At 39.2% G+C, this 21,090-nt stretch overlaps 1 protein-coding gene across 1 annotated transcript in view; it reads right to left on the bottom strand.

Annotated features, from left to right (window-relative positions):
- ARID1B (AT-rich interaction domain 1B) overlaps nucleotides 1-21,090 on the bottom strand; it is a 323,199-nt gene that overhangs the window by 15,952 nt on the left and 286,157 nt on the right. Inside the window, exons 11-14 of the mRNA XM_027632627.1 lie at nucleotides 17,961-18,070; nucleotides 17,060-17,218; nucleotides 10,940-11,149; nucleotides 7,354-7,558 (exon numbers count right to left, since the gene is read on the bottom strand). Of these exons, the coding sequence (XP_027488428.1) occupies nucleotides 7,354-7,558; nucleotides 10,940-11,149; nucleotides 17,060-17,218; nucleotides 17,961-18,070 (684 nt within the window). The remainder of the gene's footprint in view (nucleotides 1-7,353; nucleotides 7,559-10,939; nucleotides 11,150-17,059; nucleotides 17,219-17,960; nucleotides 18,071-21,090) is intronic.

A 21,090-nucleotide genomic window follows, 5' to 3' on the forward strand; every position in this document is an offset into this window, starting at 1 on the left:
ACAAAGTTAATTGTCTATAGTTTACAACAGAGTAACTGAAGGTTGTACTTTTGCATAGCTTCTTCATATAATCACTATCACAACACACGCTTATAAGGCAAATTTCAGCCAGAAGCTTTTAATCACAAATTTAAGCTACTATATTAATATAAATTCATAATTTCACTTAGCACTAAAAAGCAGACATTTCCATGGTGAAAGATGGCCAATGATTAGTGGCACACTGATCCCTATGTCAACTTCGAGACAGCACAAGAAAAGCTTGTATTTCAGAAATGCAAAAGGCAATCTGAGATTGCAAGAAAATGCTCACTGAAAGTACAATTTGAACAGGAGGCTATAGCTAGCACTCCCAAGAGAATTACAAAAATAGCAATGGACAACAAAACGCAGTTAGGGTCAGTCATTGTAAAGCATATGTAACAAGATCAAGTCAATTCTGCAAAGCATTCTACTTAATCTGCAAAACCATATACGTTGAGATCTTGGACAGCAGTGGAATATCTGCACTAGTGCCCCCTTTAACCACTGTAAATAGCCTGATATTCTCAATATGACAAGTGTAGAAAAGCATTTACTTCTGTATTCTGATGAGACTGAGCAGCAATAAGGGCATTAAATGTATACACCATATAAGCTACTGATAAAATACATCCAGACCAGTCTTTTACAGTAGATACTGAAGTTACTATTTTCATATGACTATTGAGGAGAAACAGCCCTCAACTTCAAAGATCTGATGTAGTAGTTTTATGATTTAGAAGGTAGTAAGTGGGGATTAGTAATGCCATCTAAGCTTTGGATCTCACTGGCCTTGCAGCAGAAATTCTACACAAGGAGAACTTGTAGGATTCAAGTCTTTAGATGCAATTGGGAAAAAAATTAACAACAGAAAAAATTCACAAATCTAACAGACTCAGAAAGATGTGGATTTGGCTTGAGAGGTCCTTCTTTTTATGAATTGTCATGTAAACATTTTATAGTGCCTGACTATATACATTCAACAACCAATTAACAAAACTTTATAAATTACTGTTAGAGGGAAAATTGCAACAAGCAGTACAGGCTTTTCTTCTGTATCTGAAAGAGAGAGTAGTTTATAATTGACTCAGAATCCTAGAACACTCATCATCTTGACAGGCAGAGCTTGTTTTTAACTGAAGAACACCTTTTTTATATGTGTTTCATTTATATCCGTAACACATGTTCCCCTATCCGGAAATCAGTCTCAGTAGCAAGTACATATGTAAAATTCACATTGTGTAGACCACATCATTCTTGTCCTCAGCTTTCTGAGGCATGTTTGGATTATGCTCACATAATAATGAGGTTCTAAAAAAAGTTTAAGAAAAGCTCTCTGATTGCATTAATACAGTAACATTTGCAACAATTAATGCTACAGTTAACTGAAGGCTTTAGTGCTATAATAAAATAAAATCCCTGTGATAATAAAAACCCCTCATCATAGTCACAAAACATCAGCTCTTTGTATATATGACCCCTGAGCAAGCCAGGATCATTCTCCCACCCTTGAGCTTCAAACACAATTCTAGATTCTTCTAGAAAACTTGAAAGCATTTCTGAGTTAACCTACACATTGTCACATACCATCTTGCTATATTAGAAATATGTAAGTAAACATGTAAGTTTACACCCATAGACTTGCTGTAAATTCTGATAGTGCCTAACCCTGCACATTTCTCTTATGGTGGGCTATTAAGCAGCAATTAAGTTCTTCCCTACCCTACCTGAGCAAGAGCTTAATTCATATCCCAAGTAAACCTAGAGAAAACAAGTAAAAAGATCTTTTTGGTATTCATGGGCTGCTGGAATGCAGAATCTTTATTATGAACAACAATGTGTTTTATATAATCTTATATAAAGAAAGGTTTAAAAGTAAAAAGAATATAACCAACCGAAAAGCTACATGTCAAATTTCTATCTTCTGGGTGGTGATTACGGGGTTGGTTATTTTTCCTCAGACTCTTTCTAAATGACTGGTTATAAAGAACTGAAAAAATGGAAGGCAAATGGTATCACAAGAAGTGCAAAGTCGCTGGTACTGCTTTGTTAATACATTTTGCCCTTGATCTCCACTGGGTCACGTACGCTTCTACAGAATTGGGACTGCAAGTGTTTCAATCTCTGGCTTAGGAAACCATCTTCCAAGAAGAGCCTGTATTTCATATTTCACCATAAATTTTACATTTGCTAAGCTGCACTCTGAAATTTTTACATCTATGTTCACACAGTTTTTATCATGTTAGAGGTTTAATTTTGATTGTGGACATCCTGAAATAGAAAATGTACTTTTTAAAGTGCTTCATAAGCTTCAGTATTAAACAAAGAACTAAGAAGGAAGACAAACAACAATGTTCTTTTAGGAAAGGTAATCTCTGCTTACATGATTCTGTAGCTATCTTGGGGTTGGTCCAGGAAAAACCCTGTATGTACACAGCTATTGAATTCCTCATCTCACATCCACATCTAAACAACACTTGTCTTTCAAGTATCGTAACAGATTCCTGAGACTATATTTTTAACAATAGAAAATGCATAAAAAATTAAATACAATTGACATCTCGGTCAGTGAGAAGGTGAGGTCCTACAAACTCTTCCACAGTTCACTCAACAGCATGTATTATTCTGTGCAGCACGGAATTATAGTAGTGGCATGGCTTTTTCCTAGCAAAGCCTGCATGGCAGCTAATACTGCTTTCAGGAAAGACCCTGATTTACCAGAAAAGAAATATGCAGCTGAAAAAAAATATAAATCTTTCTCTTGCCAGCAACTTTTTTCCATTCAGGAAAAAAAAAAAAAAAAGAAAAGAAGAATGCAGCCTCTTGAAGCTCCATTAATATGAAGCCTGACATGCTCTCTAGGATATCCCTACCTTTTGCCAGAAGCTACAAATGTATACTCTAAAGTAAACAATGGAAAGGTTACTGAAGGTTAAGTACATTCACATACTTCAGAGTGAACAGCCAGACACCATGCTGGGTAGATAATTTACACAGCATGAACCCATGCCCCAGTTAGGCTGGGCTGGTGGCCGGTGGCTACTGCAGGGCTCCCCTGGGCAGGCATGGATGCAGGCACAGGGGTACCTCTGCCTGTGTCCTCATCCACCCCTCCCAAGCCCTGGCCCACGGTCAGTGGGGATTCCCTGGCTGGCCTCATGACACGCTTCATGACATCACCTGCCTGCTAATAATAGCACTTCAGTCAGCCACCCGCCAGCAGAGACGGATGGGTTTGGTTACAGATGCACTCACTGAATGGCTGTGTGGTGCTGTGTCGTGTCCACCCCACCATCCCCCTCCCCAAGTCTTGTTTCTCTGCTGCCAAGGAAACGCAGGGAACACACTCTTAGAGCATTGTCGCTCCCTTTTCCAGCACAAGCGCATGATTTTTCCAGGTTTGCTGTAATGAAATCTCTATTGACATCAGGGCCAGCTGCTGAGTGTTACTTACAAGCATCTTCAGCTGTACCACTCTGGCTATTCTGTTCATTCAGTATAGGATAAACTCTCAGATGGTAATTTTGAGAGTCTTGCATATACAACCTCACACTGCAGCTAAGAATTGAGAGTGTCAGAGTACAGCAATGGAAAAGAACTCCTTCATGCTGATGCTCTTCTGGAACTTGTTCTCCAGTTTCCTTTAGTGCTTAGCGTAATGGCCCCAGAGTTCTTCTCAGCTTAGAACTTGTCACATAATTTGTGCATAGTTTGGTGAAAACTATCAAACACATATGACAGAAAGAGCATTCTATCTTTGCACCCACTTCTGAAAAGCACCGGAACAGTAGAAGGATGCTTATGAAGACCTATAATGCCTCTCTCTCTATAAGGGATTTTCTACACAGCAGAAAAGTCACCAATGGTTGACATGGACTTTGGCACAGACCCAACAACCAGGACTTAAGGCCAACAGGGGTCCTCTAATAGTTAGCCTGTCATTAGGCATCTGCTGCTGGTCTTCACTGCTGATGGCATTACTGACCCAGACAGGCACTAAGGCCTCAGCCTACCACAAGCACGTTGCCAACTTGCACAACCTCAGAGCAATGCAAGGCACACCAAAACACATTCAGGCCCCCAGTTCTCCCCAGGAGCTTTATTAAAGAACAGAAGAGGCTCTGACAGGGATATGAAGCCGAACATTTATTAAAATGAGCATCTAGTCCTAACCCCAATACCCTGGTTACTGTGTAAATCTCTGCTGATTAAGGCCAACCAGCCTGTCACTTTGCTGTTCTACTCTCACTCCTTTTTTCAACTTCTTGTAAGTTCTGACACTATCATGAATTGCACTAGCACTAAATTATGCACTCTTTTACGTACTTTTTACCTTATTAATTAAGTTGTAAAAAACAGAAGTGATGGGACAATTCCAAATGTGCTACAAGCAAATGGACTAACACATGGACTTAGACCGCTGTCTCGCAGACCCATAAATTTGATGTACACATCGCATTCTTTCCTTGATTGTGTTCCTCTCTATCAATCTCCTCACCATGGTTTGTTGCAGTGTTTCCTAGCATTCCTTCTACGACTGCATTATAAAGACAATCTGTGAGGCAGCCACATAACCACTCCTTGGATGTGAGACATCTGCAAGAACAGATTTGTTATAAGCTGCACTTCAGCCTGCTCCCATCTCAAGTAACATCTACCTGGGAACTACAACGACATAGGAACTAAATTCTTCTCTGTACCAGAAAGGCTGCCAGTCCTGACGCATTCTTATGAGCGACTGAAATACTTAATTTTAAAAGTTTTATGAAGATAAGTTGATTTTCAAGTTTGCAAGACTTGTTTCATAACATCAGCTGGTTGGTATCGGACAAAATACAACACCCTCCACTCTGAGATGAGTCCGTCTGCTTTTCTATCAGAATTAACTTCAGCTATAATACTGTAACTAGTTCTCTGTGACTGGATTTGCCTACATTGAGCTAACTGCACAAGAGAGGCTAATGGTTAAAGTAAGGGCTTTTGGAAGCTACTGCTTCTTGTTGTATTGGGCTCCTGCTCCCTCTGAATGCCAAAGAGTAACAGATTATCTAAAGTACGTCTATAACTCTGCTTCTTTTGTGAAGTTAAAATGTTAATGTTGGTATATACTACAGGAAAAGGAACAAGAAAAAAAGCTGACTATTAAAAAGAACAGGCTTGTACTCTCTGAGGCATCTATACCTCAGCAGGATTTCATGTACTAAAGCTGGTACACACTGGGAAAGCCTTTCTCTGTATAGAAGTGCAGTCCCATTCAGTGACACAAGCTCTTTTCTCTACAACAAAACAAACCTTGAGATCCTTGCTTGCTTCCCCCTCTTCTAGTCTCTATGTCCTGCTGTGTTTTTATTTTAGAAAAATAGTTTCAGTTCTCCTCATAGACAGCTTGCTTGGAAGTTATGATAAATTTAAATCTGGACTTTGCCATTTTCATCTGTAGCGTCAAAATGCAAAAGGACCCTGTAAAAGTGGTACATCTGACATTTCTATTCCTTTGTTTCATGTTTACATATTTAAATAATGATTCTTCATCTCAAAATTCAGCCAATTTACAGTGGTCATCCCCAAATCAACTATGAGACCAGTGTTAGAGGAGGAGTGTAAGGGAGGAGAAAGCAAAGCAAAATACCCTTTCATTTTTAGAAACAGATTAATTTTCACCTCAGCGTCCTCAACAAGTCTAACAGTTTCAGCTTCCCTTACCAGTCTTCTCAGAAGGTGATGGGTACCTCCAACATATTTTATTTTTTCAGCCGTGCACATTCAGGACACTCTGCTCATTTCAGACAGATAAACATTTGGACTATGGGCTTCACTTGCAGTACCAAATGTTTTTCTCCATCTTCTAAGCTGGCACTGCAAAGTAACCTAGTCATCCTCTCTATTAAACAATCACCCCTGCTGTACCTAATAACCCTAGATTTTAATAAAGTGAAGGAAATGTTTAAGTCATTACACAGAGATGTACTTAGAAAGATTTTAACTAAATACTCCCCCAAATCCTTACACTGAATAAACCAGTCTGAGAAAGATTTAAGCCTTATCACTGTTAGCTTCTCTGTACTGACAAAGCTCTATCGTAAGAAATGCTCTTGGAAAGGCCAGAACTTTATTATATGATTACAAAAGTCTTTGCAATTTTATAGTATCCACAATAGGGTACTGGAGTCATGCAGTTGCAAACTGTCTGCAGAGGTTGCTGGGTCCCCGACTCTCCACTTCCCATTTTCAGCCAGTGAACTGCACAAACATAAATTGAGTGAATATTTTTCTAAAACTGCCTTCTAATGCAGGAAACTGCTGTAAACACTCCAGGAATTATATTCTCTTGGCAATAACAGATGCTGGTCTGCCTAGTAGCAATTGTGACAGTAGTTCACAGATTTTATTGAATTATTTTGTTGGTCAGAAAAGCTAATAAGCAAAGGAATAACCCAAAATAATCAAACAAAACTTTTCCTCTTCCATGGGTAGTCCAGAAGTCAACATCGCAGACTAATACTATGACCCTTCCTATGTATTTAAAATGTTTCTACTCAAGGACTGTCCTGCCTTGAATATCAACCATGATTATCTAATCCTGAAAATCTTAAATGAATTTAGAAAGAAAACAGTGGTTTCAAACATCACACCACACATGAAAAAAAGAACAGCTAAAGTAAAGTAATTCCGGTTCCAATTTTTCAGATGAGAAGATAAAGACAGTGATGCTAATGACTTATCTGACACACAGGATTAACAACAAAAGAACAGAGAGCGTGCCTCCAAAGTATGATGTCTGGCAGTGGGGATGCACCATACTCTCAGATCTCCATCTGCCACACATTCGACATGAGCTGTATTAGAGCAACCATCTGAGACCCACTGTTCAGTCCAGCATCTGCCATCCTGACTCCAACTGAAGCCTTACTGATCAACAGTTGTGTTGAAAAAGCAGCTTCAGATTCACAGCAAGGAAAGTGTAAGTACCAGAGTCTTATCTTTAGACAAATGGATGCTCCTTTCAGGCTGCTTCCTGTCCTACAGTGCAAGCACATCCATGCAGAACACTGTTCTTTTTATTATGCCAACATAACTCTGAACATTATGGGTACAATGTCTTTGTATGTTGGAGCGAGCAAGGACAAACCAGACGCATGACTGCAGATGGCCCTTCAGAGTTAAATCTGACTTGACTCAGCTCCAAGTTTGAGAACAAGATGCTAGCAACAGATTTATCGTCGTCGTTTGTCCAGCATTAGCAAGACATGCTTCTAAATATATAAAGTGTAACCTAGTATCTTTTGCATTCAAAAAATGGTTGTGTAAGAGGCTGCAGTTCATTTGACTTACCAGGAGATGGCGGCTGAATCTTAGGTTGTTTCTTGGTATCTCCAGTGCTGAAGACTTCTGGAGGGGGCTCCTCCCCTCGCTCAATCTTGCACTCGAAGGCAAACAGGTACTGAATGTATTGTTTTTTCAGGGAGCTGGCTGCGCTGCTCGAAGTGCCAACGTTCAAGGTGGTTGCCAGCTCACGCCACTTCTTGTTTTTATTAACCTAGCAAAGTAAACAGCAGAATCATTGGTTTGCAGCAAAGTGTTTTGCTTAAGTCGGGAAACTAAAAAGGAAAAAAAAAGCACTTAATGTCCTGGTTTACTTTTTTTTATTTTCCTCTTTTAACTAATGCTCATTACTCCCACACGCAGTAATGCACAGACAGCATTTACAGTTATAAAACCATTAAGGAACCTGCTGATAGCTACATAAAAAGCTTTGCTTGTGGAGTCTTCTGCATGGTGCATCCTTTAAATGTCTAACACTCTTCCAGGGTCTATACTCTTCAGTTTAGCAATTCATTTCCAAGCAAGTTCCTGCTCATTCTCTCCCTCTCTGACACCCACCCACACCCACCCCATTCTAATTAAAAAGCAGCTTCTAAAAACTAATTTAGAAATCAGTAACAGCGTTACTCTGCAATTTAAGTGTTTGAGCATTAATATGAAAAGTAAATTTTTCTCATAAATAGCCACCAACTGTCAAACAGTTCAGCTTGTAATTCCTGGTTCAAGTCCTTTCACTTTGGTCTGTCTTGCAGGGACAGATCGATGATCCTCTGGCTACATGAGAAGCATAGTGAAGCCAGGTCCCTAATTAATTAAGGCAGACTTCAAACACACATGGCTAGTCCAGCAATACTCCGTATTACAATGCTGCCTACAGAACTCCACTGTGAATCTTGTTTGCAGTGTAAGGCTGAGAATATTGAAAGACTCCGCTCATGAGTTCCTCAAACACAGCTGATCTGTAATAACAGCAAAGTTCATTTGTCATCCTGGATGATGCCGCTGGCTCACTCAGCTGTACCACTCATAGCAGCCAGTGTTTTTTCTGTAATACCTGGTGCCCCCAAGTTCATTCAACCAGTTATGCAATTCCTAGGTATGATCCAAGAAGAGAGGGCAGCACCAAAATAAATAGGCTTTAAACATTCCAGATTTTGTTGAGGAACAATCCTGATTCCACGATGTCTGCTACTTGCCCTGAGGCCTGAGATTTTAATGACTCTAATTTAACTTGTATAGCTAGAAAGGTTATCATTAGCCATACTGTTCCTTAGTCTATGTGACAGCAAAGGAAACATTTTTCATGTTTCTCTGTAACACCGTAACTGCTGCGAGTTTTTGAGGATGGCATTAATAGCAAACAGGTTGGGATGGCTAAGTGTTTTTATTTCTCTGGTACACCCTGAAAGAACCCAAGAGTTAAAGAAGACCAGATTTTCATAAACTGCCCCTGTTGAGGCTTGAAATTCAGTTACACAGCTCTTTGTTCCTACTGGCTTACAGCTAAGTGGTGCGTAATGAACACATTGCATAATGCAAACAGAAACGTTCATGTCTAAATGCCCAGTATACTGGCATTTAAAAGAAGACTGCCAACAGCTGGTCTGTTCATGTTTGGACCCCATCAACTGCAACCATTCAGACAGAGAATATGCACCACTGCCGCACAGCTTAACACTCTGTCACTCTCCAGGCAGAATCATGAGATGTGGAGCGCACCAGTTGGAGCAACAGCTTTTTAGGAGGGCATCACACAGATGTATTTAAATAAAACTCGGCAAGCAAAGCTCTGCACCTCTCAGTAACTCTAAACAGATAAACATAGCGAACATTCATGTGGGCACACCAGCAAAACCAGGAACCTTTATTCTAAGTGTAAATTTTTAGCAGTACTGAAGCACATGCATTTGTAACTCAAGCTCTTTCAAAAATCAGTCTAAGTGAACAGTATCTATTCTTTGGAAAAGTATAATGTCTGTCGCTGAAAATCAACACTGAATGTCCCAAAATAAAGTAAACTTTCATAATAAGAAAACATGAATGACTATCTAGAATATCTCATCTGCCCCTCATCTTGCTCAATTTTTGATGCTAAGATTCATACTATGGGCATAATCATGCTGTATGATGCAGAGCAGCTGCATGACATGATTTACCTGTAATAAAGTTTCTGAACAAAAACTAATCAAATCTGTATGATGCTGGGGGGCATGAGCGGATCACTAAAGATGTCAGGATAGTATCTCTTACCCATATACAGCATTTAAGAACTGGCAAGGTGAATTATATTAGGTTTCTCTGCCTTTCTTTACTAACAGGAATAGCTAAAATTCCTGGATTTGAAGGGCCAAGGATCCAATTCAGTAGTCAAATCCTATGTTGTGAGGTGCACTTTTAAAAATAGCTTTGAAAATGGTACTAATTGATGTTGGACATTCCTTTCTTGAGCTAACCACACAGATTATTAAAATGTGTTCTTTCTGAGGATCTAATTTGCTTGCCATGTTTTTGAGTTAATAGTTTGTAATTAGTGTAAAATTGTATCTGTTTTAATATTACTTGTTTTATATTAAATATTGCACAGACATATTTATCTACACAGCCATATGTAAGACCTCATTTTGCAAGGCATTAAACATCCACAAATGTCCCTAAATCCACAGAAATTATGGATCTCTGCACTTCACAGTAGTTTCTAGCACCTAGCCAGAATGATCCCCCAGATGCAAGGGATATTTTGTAAAAGCATCAGGCAAGGACAGGAGACTTTGATTGTTGAATCTAAGACTTCAAATACTGACCGTTTTCTCCTGCTTTCTCTTTTGATGATGCTAGACAATTAAACATCTCATTTTGCTCTGTGGTGGTCAGTCTTACTGAACTCACGAGTAATTTCCAAACATCCCTTTGCAAAACTTCTAGTTAACTAGTGAGAACACAAACCAAAGCTTCTCCCTCCCATCTGTGACAATTTTTATTCTCAGCTCTTCCCGCTTTCATTTTCCTTCTACTCATTTAAGTAATTTACCTTTTCCTTGTAATCATTATGTTTGCAAGGCAACCCAAAATATCCTGTAAGCATTTTCCCAACACAGGCAAAGCACAGTCTGTGTCTAAGAAACAAATGTACTACATACAGACAGAGATGAAAGGTTTAGGATGAAGGACTGTAGTTTAGGAATATATCTGCAGCTCCTCTGGAGAGATGAACTGATTTGTCCTAGAGGCTGTATCACTATCTGAGAAAGATGGATTTAAAAATCTCTTTTCCTTTCAGCTCTATCATCTGCTTCTTACTCATAACTTTGATTCAGTGGCCTTTTCTTTTTTCTTCTCTTAGTAGCATTACTAGATTCCCCTGAACAGGTAACAATTTCATCTCTCTCTAGCAATGGTCAATCTTGATTCAAACTGAAATTTTAGGGCCATTATACAGCCCAAAATGAACTCCAGACAGATATTAAAGCATGAAACTATTTTCTTCAACAACACTGTCAAGGTTGAAAACATAATGGTGTAACCAGCAGGAAATACTCTAGAAAAAAAAACGTGCATTGCCTTTTCAAAAGGTTCATTTTCAAACACTACTTCTTACCTGTGCTAAACCTCCAATCTCTTTGACACAGACATAGAGCCTGAACAAGTCCAAGGGCTTCTTTCCCACAGCTGGTAGACTGGCCACAGGTGTGCCCCTCTCCTCCATGAATGTCAGGTACCGATCCACCCACATCTTTCGCTCCGGCTCATTTCCTAGCTCATAGACTTTAGTGATCTTCTCACCAGTTGTGGTAGAGGAACTTGATTTCTAAATCACAAGAAGAAAAGAAAGAGTTGGGGGAAGGGTGGGAGGGGAAGGGAAAAGAAAGTAAGAAACTCACAACATTGAAAAAGAGAAGATGTCAAACAAACTAAAGCTATCACACAACAGTCAGGAATGAAGGCTACTAGTTCAGGCACAAACAGTACATTCTGTCCATATACGGAAAAGTACCTTTCTAAATAAAGGGCCCAAACTCCCCATTTTCATATTTCTTTCACTGATCTGAACTTTGGATCCCAGAAGGCAAGTTTCTGATGTTGCCTCATGTCATTTTAAGAAGAGGTAGCTCTCACACAGTGCTTCCATGCACTTATCTCAAAGTGCTTTGCAAGCAACCATTTTGGTAAAATTAAAAACAAGTTTGTCCTATACAAGTTTAGAAAATCCTAAAAATTAATAAAACCAATCCTCTCTTCTTTGCCCTCAAAGGGGGCTAGAAAACTTGAAAGCGATTCTCCAGAACAGGAATTACACAAAAATAGTCTAAAGGGTGAATCATGGCAAAGCAGCACAGAGAGGACTAGTACTCTCTTCAGAGTCACAAATGGTTACTTTATTACTTCTTCACATCGCTGCTGGCCAATAAGCAAGATGAGCAAGGGTGCCTACGGGAGCCCACAAGGAGATTGGTGGCAATACTCTTTGTGAACTGCCAATTACCTGCCTGATCCAATTAGGCTTATGAGTAGCTACTACTCTCCTCCCCTGACAGAGGACAGAAGATACTCATCGCACCTGTGCTACCTTGCAAAGAGAATGTGTGCAGAAAAACAAGGATGGGCAGCAACTAGAGTTGAACCACCACCAGGAAAAGCAAAAGAGCTGTCAAGAGCAGAATTCTGTCTCCATGGCAGAAAGGCAGCAGTGAACCTGTTTTCCCGCTGCTCTTTGGGCTTTACAGCTAATGAAAGCTCATATTATGTTTGATCCCCTCACCTTTTTTTTTTTTTTTTTTTTTAACTGTGGAGACAGGAGAAAGCACAGAGGCTGCTACAGAAGCTATAAATTCTCACCCTTTTTTTCTGTGCAATATAACCCTGTGAGCTAGGCTCTATGCCATGTGTGGACAGGCCTTGTTGCACTCTCTACCCGAGCTGCTTCTGATCTGACAGCAGAGAGGGGCTGCTGCCGCAGGAAGACCCTCCCACTTGCAAAAGGTGCAGTGATTTGCTCAGCTGTGGAAGATGGGAATGGTTCAGAATCAAACACAAGGGAAAAAGACTGACATACAGCCTTGGGAAAGGATCCAAATATGTGAAGGGAAACATATCCTTTATGTCTGTATAGTAAAATCCTAAACTTTGTTGTTGATTGCAGTAGACACTTCTTTAAACTCATCTAGTCAATCACTCTTTCCCTCCTTTGCCTTTTCCTTACTTTGAACAGAAGACAGCACAATTTTCAAGTAAACAGAAACTCATTCCTAGTCAAACATCTCTAAAGAAGACCCTAGCCATACCTCACAGATGCTACAGAAGCACCCACTTCGCCCATGCCCCCACGCAGCAGTGGTGAGGCTTGGCACTACATGCCATGAAGGAAGGATTCAGTGGGGTAGAACCCCACTGCCAGTGATTTTAAAAGCATTCCCACCATTCATCGTGCATGTCAGCCTGGAAAATATAACGGTCTCTGTATCTCCTTCCAGCCGTCGGCTGAAACTTGGCAATGTTGGAAGAGAGTCAGGAGAAAAGAAACATGAAGCCAAGGGGGGTGACCTAGTAGTTCCATGAGCCATTGCTGTTCTTTCCAGTGAATGGATATTCATTTTAATTAAATAAATAGCCTCCTGTAAAGTTTTCTGCCTTGCTGACACTGAAACTTCTTCCCAGCAGTCCTTCCTACAGATAGATATGATTACCTTTCTTACTCAGAAATGAGGTGCTCTCCTGAATTTACTTGAGCCAGACTCAGCTGCATTTCAACTCCTACTGAAGTCAGAGTCAAGGCTGAATTTGTTTTCCTAATACTAAGTGGCTGTCAGGAAAGTAATTTGACATGAATCCTGCAGATTATGCAAAGAAAGCACAAACTGATTCTGTAATGGCAACCACTTTACTCAAGATCATCACTTGCTATGTATCTGGGTGTTTAAGAAAATCAGTTTAACTCTTTGCAACAAATATACTTTGTCAAAGTTTGGGTTGTTGTTTGGTTTTTTTGGGGGAGTGTGTGGAAAGAGGGAAGTAGGCAAGCCATGTTGCTACTAATTTGTTTTTGCAGTGAGAACAGATATGTGATCACAGGCTTGAATAGCTGAATGAATTGGAGCTACCCCACTACCAACTGTGGTTAAGTACGAAGTTACTCTACTACTCATCGGCATTAATTCTAATCTGACACTTAAGATGTCCCAGAACTGTAACAAAAATGAAGGTGGGAAATTTTAACTTTCACCCAGAAAATTTTCTATGTGCTTATATTCTAACATACGAAGCAACAGAATAGTTTCTATTTGTCTTTTATCGTAATTCATGATTAAGAAACCTCAGATTTACCGATTTTAGGATTTCATTTTTGTATGTTAAGATTCATTTTTCAAATCCAATTCAGAGCAGAAGGGAAAGAGTTAAGAATTTTTCATTCTGCGTTTTTCTACTATACAGCTCAAATGATGCTGCTTTTCAGCAGTGTGGCAGCAGGCTCTAAAATGACAGTATAATCTGAAAACTTTTCACAGCTTACAGAAGGTAAGAAGTGTTTCTTACTGTGTGAGCTTTCAGGTTGTCATGCTTTGTAAAATGGGTGCAATTTTCTTCTAAAATGAAATGTTAACTGTAGAAGAATGCACTGGAAGGAAGAATGCTATTCCTCAAGAGTAAAGATCTTTTTCTCTTCTCTATTTTTATAAATGTAAATGTATAAAAATGACAGGTGTGTGCAAGCCAGTCTACACACAAACAAACTTCAGTTTCACACGGGCAGGTTCATCTGGAAGCCCAAATTTGCCTATACGTAAATATTAACCATCAGAAAACAAGGGTTTCTAAAAGAATGATCCCATTGTTAACCAAAATGAGCACATGTCAGGCAATGCTGAAGAATACAGATCGTGAGCCTTTCTTCTGTTAAGTTTGTTTATCATTTTGGTGATAAAAGAATGTTATTCCAAGCCTGTGGCACGTATCTTCATTGATTTAGTTGTATCCTACTCTGCCCTCAATCCTCAGCACTCTTCCACACAGTATGTCTGGCCATGTTTAAATGGGTGATTAAAAACACTCCACCAAAGTATGTGGATACGAAAGCCAATTCCCATACTAAGTCTGCTGAACCCTATATTAAAACCCCCTATTAAAACTGTGTTATATACAGACCCTTGTATGGTGAGTCTGCAGAATCCTTCAGAGCAACACGAATTTCTGTAGGAGTTCTTTTCACATGAAAGGCAGTGGATAGTTGTTTCTGAACATATCTTTAAGCATCTATATTTATAGAACTATCTACCATTCACTTCCCCCACTTCAATGAAGAATTTGCCAATTTACTACTCTTTTACTACAGAACAGAGTGTGCATACACAGGCAGCAAAAACTGCCGAAGTCCAATCTCTGGCAGAGGTTTTTGCAGGACAAAATCCTCTATCAACATTTTCTCCTGAAGGACTCAGCAGACCCCTCACAGATAGCACCATGGAGATGTAGTACTATTCAGGTGTACTCACTGTCATGTTCATGAGTACCTATAGACACTGAACAGCATTTTATGGGGTTTTCATAACCTACTGTTTTATTCATGTTGCAGTGACCCTGCACAGTTCACACCCATGCTTGAAATGTCTCTTTTAAGAAATTTTAAAACTACCTCACTGCTGTCAGAGATGCACATTACATGCAAAATTTGCATGGCAGAAGTGTTCTTTTACTGATGTACCCTAAGAGGCCTCAAAACATAATGTTTAACAATTCCTTCTTCCCATTTTCATATGCCCCTCTTCCACACAAAACAGCTGAAAGAGAGGATCCACTTAGTAGGATCACAGGGATATCCTGAAGTGAATCAGACTATTCACCCTTGCTTTTATCCTTTGCCGGAATGGAGAAGTTGTAGCACATGAAGCAGCTTTGGGATTTAATGAACCAATTCAGGCTGTTTTCAAGTGTAACAAAACGCCTGCAATCAATCATTCCACTCTATGTCAGGCTGCTGTTGATGTCGATGAAGTTATCCAATCCACTGGCCATCACAGGTAAAAAGGGACCAGCTCATTTACACCACTTATTTTTCTATCTTTCCAAAGCACCGTATGTATCCACATCTGTGAACTAAGAAGCTAACTGAAGCTTTTGGACAGAAGGACAGTCAGAAGAAATTGAAAGCAGAAACTTTCCTCATTTTTTCCAATGCTATACTTTGGCATATTTACATGGAAAAATCTTCACATATGTTCATGATGGCTGTAGGATTTGCTACACAGTTTATGCAATGAGCTCAGGAATGCATTGTTGTTTGGTACCCTTGTAGAGGAAGCACTTGATGTGTTAGACAGCCTGTGCAGTAACTCTCATTTTCCTCCAGAAAACTGCCCAAACAAGCAATACCCAAAGTATTCTTTGCTACTAAGAAAGCTAACAGAATTTTTGGTATCATGCTTTTAGAAATGCTGTGAAGAAAAAGATGAGACTTTGTGGGAATAAGTAACATCAGCTGCCTTCTGAGACTCAAAGTTGCTGTCAAATAAATATCCAAAGATTGAAGTGGTGCATTTCATGCCATGCTGCCCCTTTGTTCAGGGGATTCACTAGATGCCTGATTTTCGGATGGGTAGATCTTTCCCCTCCGACTGGCCTTCCTCTGTTTGCCCTGAGACATACACTTCAATGTATCACTTTGTAAAAATTTAGTTGTTTATCACTAACATTGGGGAAAACACCCTTTATACAAGAATACGTTTCAGTATTTTACTACAATCGTTCCTACTTTTGATAAAAAGAAATAAGAGAGGAACAACATATATATTTCTAATTAAAAACAAAACAAAACAAAACAAAAATGATCAAGTGGACATTTGCTCCCCGTAGGCCGTATCAGCTTATGTCTTCATTCTCTTTTCTACATATGTATATAGATAGATAGATGATGAAATTCAGTTTTAGCTCCACACATCTCTCTCAGGTTTTTCTTTACAACCTGTATGAGAATGATTAATCATTATTCACCTAAAAAATAGTTTTCTAAAAATGTACATGCATCAGGGGCTTCTTTCTACTCACAATCTGGGTTATTTCAAAATAACCCAATGAAACAAATTGGAAACAGTTTTGGTTTAGATTGTGCCCTGATAGCCTAATGGCTGTATTTCCAGATACACAATTCAAAAATAAAAATGTTTCAAAAACATAAATGGCAGCTTTTTTGTGGTGCTGAGTCTATAATTTGACTTAGTTTCAATAGGGGAGAAGATTTCTCATTTTGTTTTGTTTTGTTTGGTTTTCTTTCCCTAAATAATCATAATAAAGACAAGTGCAGCAACCAGAGTGAAGTCAGTTGTGTGAAGGAGTTTGGGCCCAGGAACAGAAATGGAATTGTCCTTAACAACACAGTCGGCATGCTTGGAAGCTGATGCATTATAGGAAGGACGTTTTCTTCACAACAACTGCTGTTTTACCAGACAGCACACTTGCATGATGCACGCAATTTTATTCTTTCTTATTTCAAAGTACTGTTGGGACAAATTTTGCCCTTGGATAAGCATGCTCAGGCCCCACTGAAGCCAGGCAGTGGAACTTACAGTCATGTGTCCGAGAGCAGAATTTGTACCCAGTCTTACAGAGAAAGAAAACTGTTTAGTGGATAAATAATGAAGAAAAGGAATTTACAAAACAAACAAGCAAGCATTAAAATATAATTAATTACAAAAAATAAACAAAAACCAAAAAAACCAGAGCCACTTACAGGGCTTGATGGAGTCTTTGGCCAGCCTGGGCTGCTAATGCTATCGCTTTCATCTCCATGAAATGAGGAGATGCTAGCAGAGCTTGGGGACATTGGGGAAGGGACTGGCAGGTTGCCTGGGGTTGGGGGCTGAGAAATACCCTGAGAGCTGTAGCTATCCTGTGGTAGAGGAATAAAAAAAAATAATATGACAAAGGCAGGGCAAACTTTATTAAAAACAAAAAAAATACATCCATTTTAACAGACTGACCATTTTTTATATATAAAATATATATAAACAGAGAGACACATACAGAAAACACACACATATATAAATATATTTATATATATATAAAAGGTATTAAAACAACATTGTTAATTAGTATAATTTGGAAAGTTTGCTGGATGCTTGGCTAAAGTCACTAAGCCACCATGCTTACTTCAAGCTCACATGAAATGCTAAGCATGGGTTTCCCATTATGAAAGAAAGAAAAAAAACAAGCTGTTCACCTTATTTTATCAAATAAGGCAGGAAAGCAAAATATTAAAGTATGTTGCTGCTGCTGAGGCGGCCAAAACAGGAAGCTATAACTGAAGGCAGAGAAAAATGGCTGCAAGGATTAAAACCAGGCAAGACCCTTCTTTCCCACCCACCTGGCACAGCTGAATCCCCACGCAACTTTTGGCTTGGGATGCTTTGCCCCCACAAGTTAAAATGCCGTAAGAACTAGTAACTTTCAGATCCACACAATGAAGGAAAAAAGAAAAAAAAATAAATAAAAGAAACAAACAAAGAGATTGCACGTGAATGGAAAGGCATGCAGGAAAGAACAGAAGTGGGTAGGCCAAAACCAGAAGATGAAGGACAACACAGCAGACTTCTGCGGGCAGAACCAACACCACATGCAGAGGTGGTAAATACCTTTGACTTGCTCTCGGGTTGGGGTGGTCCTTCTTCTTTGCCATCTGCTTTGAGAGGAAGGGGTAGTTTGGACTCACCAGGTGTCATCATATCTGCAAGACCCATAGGTGCTAATCGAAAACAGGAGAAACAGTTAAGCATGACTGTGTTTGGCTTTGCAGGAAAAAACACGCTTCCCTTGCTGCAAGACTGTGGTGCCATGTGAAGGAGAGGTTTTCCCACCTCTGTCCTGTTATTCTAGCCTCTGGAAACCTGGAAACCTCTTCAGTTGAATTGAGGAAATAAAAGAGATCGAATAGGAGAGAATACAAACACCATGCAACAACAACCACCACCACTTTACAGAGGAAAATTCATTCTTTGTGCTGCTGGTACTCTTCAACTGTCTCTGCATTTGATCACAACATTTTAACAGAAAAACAACGTATTTTAATTACTGCACTCTCCCTTTAGCAACAGACAAACATAAATGAAAACAATACACATTTTGCTTGCTGTGCTGAATCCAAGAAAAAGGCTGAATTTTCCAATTATGTATGTATGTATTAAGGTTGGTGTCCAGCAGATAATTCCTGCCCCTACTGACTTCGATATGAATGGCTCAGCCTCTGTGACCCTTAGCTACAGAATTACAAGCTGTAAACCGTGCTCTGCTGGATAACTTAGCACTCAACTTCCTCCCTCCTGCCAAAATGAGGTGGGACTATAATGAATGCACAAATGTCTTTCTCTGATAATGGCATGCAGTTGCTTCCCAGGAGTGCGAGGAGTTTAAGGGTTTTTTATTTGAAGATGCAAGTGCTAAGTATAGTATTATTGCTGCAGAGCTGCTGGGTTCCTGGATTTCTAGAAAGATGCAAGAAGAAACATCCAGATAAATAGACAGAAAATACAGGGCAGAGGAGATGCTAGGAGGTGCCATAACACTGAATCAATGGAAATAACCAGAGAACAGCAGCAAGACACCAGGTGATTCTTTTCCTGCTGAAAACCATGTGCACAGCATTTGTGAAAGACTGTATTACCTTTCCTTTCTCTCCTTTTTTAATCTCCCTCATGTCCTTCTTTCAAAGAAGGATATGGGATCATAAAAACACAGGACAGAATAACCTACAAGACAATAAAAAGGAAAAAATACATACCCCAAATCTAAACATTATCATCACTGTCATTACCAGACTAGCATGCCTCTCACAAAATGATAGTGCTGGCTTGCACTAGGCAGCAGGCACACTGCATAGCAAGCCAAAGATAGGAGGGGGAAAAGAAGCTTTAAAAATACTTCACAGATTGCCCACTACAAAATGATTATTCCACATATTCATGTATTACTATGTTTTAGAAAATAATTAGTTTTAATTACAGCAGTGAGAGCATGAGCAGGACTCTAGCGAATACTCTGGCAAGCTTTGCAGTGCTAATTTGCTAATATCTTTAGCATCACTGCAGGTTGAAACTCTCAGTCTGCCAAAAAAACCTACCCAGCCATGTGCCATGTGAGTTTACAACTGTATGCTCAATATTCAGCTTTGAACTGCCGGTGTTTTTCATGGGCACATTTTCTTGTTTTTTCAAAGCACATTTGTAGCCCAATCAAGCCCTTAAAGTCATCACAACACACAAATCATAATTGAGATTTAAAAAAAAAATTACTTGCAATACTTCAGACTTCAAGAATTGGAACAAAAAGCCTTTTACAAGTGATGCAGCTGCAGAGAAAAATCTATTGGGATCAGCTAAAAATGCTGTTATTTTTATGTATGTGTGTGAAATCTCAACAAAACATCCAGTCAACATGCTACTGGGAAGTCAGCATCCACTAAGCATTTGATTTGTATGCATTTTGCCCTTATACTCTGTTTGCAGAGTTGGGGCAGCTTGTGACCATTCTCAAGTGAAGAATGGCAGCCTAGCACATTTTAGTTTTCAATTCCACAATTAAAAAAGTTATTTTTCTTTTAGAGATTTTTAAAAAAATATGTATAAGGTGGTCAAATATATGCCATGGTCTCATTTCAAACTGGGATGCAGAACTGTTAAACAAAATCCATTTTATCAGTTAGCATATTTCAAGCTGTGAAAGTGCTACAAAAGAAGTCTTAGTTTTAGTTTCAAAGCAACCAAAGATGGCCCTTCCCCTCTAAAGCCATTTTAGAGAGGTCAAAAAAAGTGACGTTAACAATCACACTTCTTCACCAGAGTTCTGCATGTCTAAATTCTCTGCTGATATCTCACTGTTATCTAGGTTGGCACACTGTATTTCTATTGCAAAAAATTTAAAAATTGTGTCCACTCCTGGTTAGTCTTGTTTCCATCAGAACTCCCTCATGAATCTCTTTTCCAGAGGGGTTTAAGTTAACACTTCATGTAAAAGAGCTGTGGTAATCTCCAGTCTGGAGATTACCACATATATTCTGACTGATTAATCATGTTTAGAAATGTAAAAATATAGGCTCATTTTGGCTTTTGAATATTGCTTGATGGTATATGCAAAGACCACTATCAGGAATTAGAGACAGCTATTAAAAAAAGGAAAGTTTCCCAAATTCTGTTTAATTTTTTGTTCTAAATTATTTACTTCATCTGCATTCTTTCTTTCTACCTCAAAGAGGAGAACTGCAAGCATTTTACTAGCAAACTGCAAGGCTGTCTAGTTTCCCTATAGCTTTTACCCTAAGATGTTTCCACAGCTACTTTTCTATCTGCTGTTGAAATGCTGTTTCGTAACTTCTTGCAAACATACTCTCCAGTGATTTGTGAGCAGACATTCTTTCACTTTTTTTAGCTAAGCGGTACAGCGAGAACATTGTTTTGACCCTTTCTGAGCAGTGAAATACTGTTATTGTCACGAAACTGCTAAAATAAGACCCAGTCTCTTTCTACACGGGTACTAATAATTCTTCATGTGAAGTACAAACCTAAGGATAAAACGTTGTAGAGAGGAGGGTAACAGGGAAAACTTGACTCAAATAGTGTTACGGCATACTGTGAACAGGTTTCAAGTACTAGCCTCCGGCTTATTATAAGAATTTAAGAGCTAGAATGATTTCAAAAAGCAAGTATGGGTCAAGGTCCTGAATTAACTATTCCACGCTGAATTTCATGTACTCAAAGGCAGATATTGACATGA

Source organism: Corapipo altera, unplaced genomic scaffold, assembly GCF_003945725.1.
Source record: "Corapipo altera isolate COAL_440 unplaced genomic scaffold, ASM394572v1 2b, whole genome shotgun sequence".
Classification (NCBI taxonomy): Eukaryota; Metazoa; Chordata; class Aves; order Passeriformes; family Pipridae; genus Corapipo; species Corapipo altera.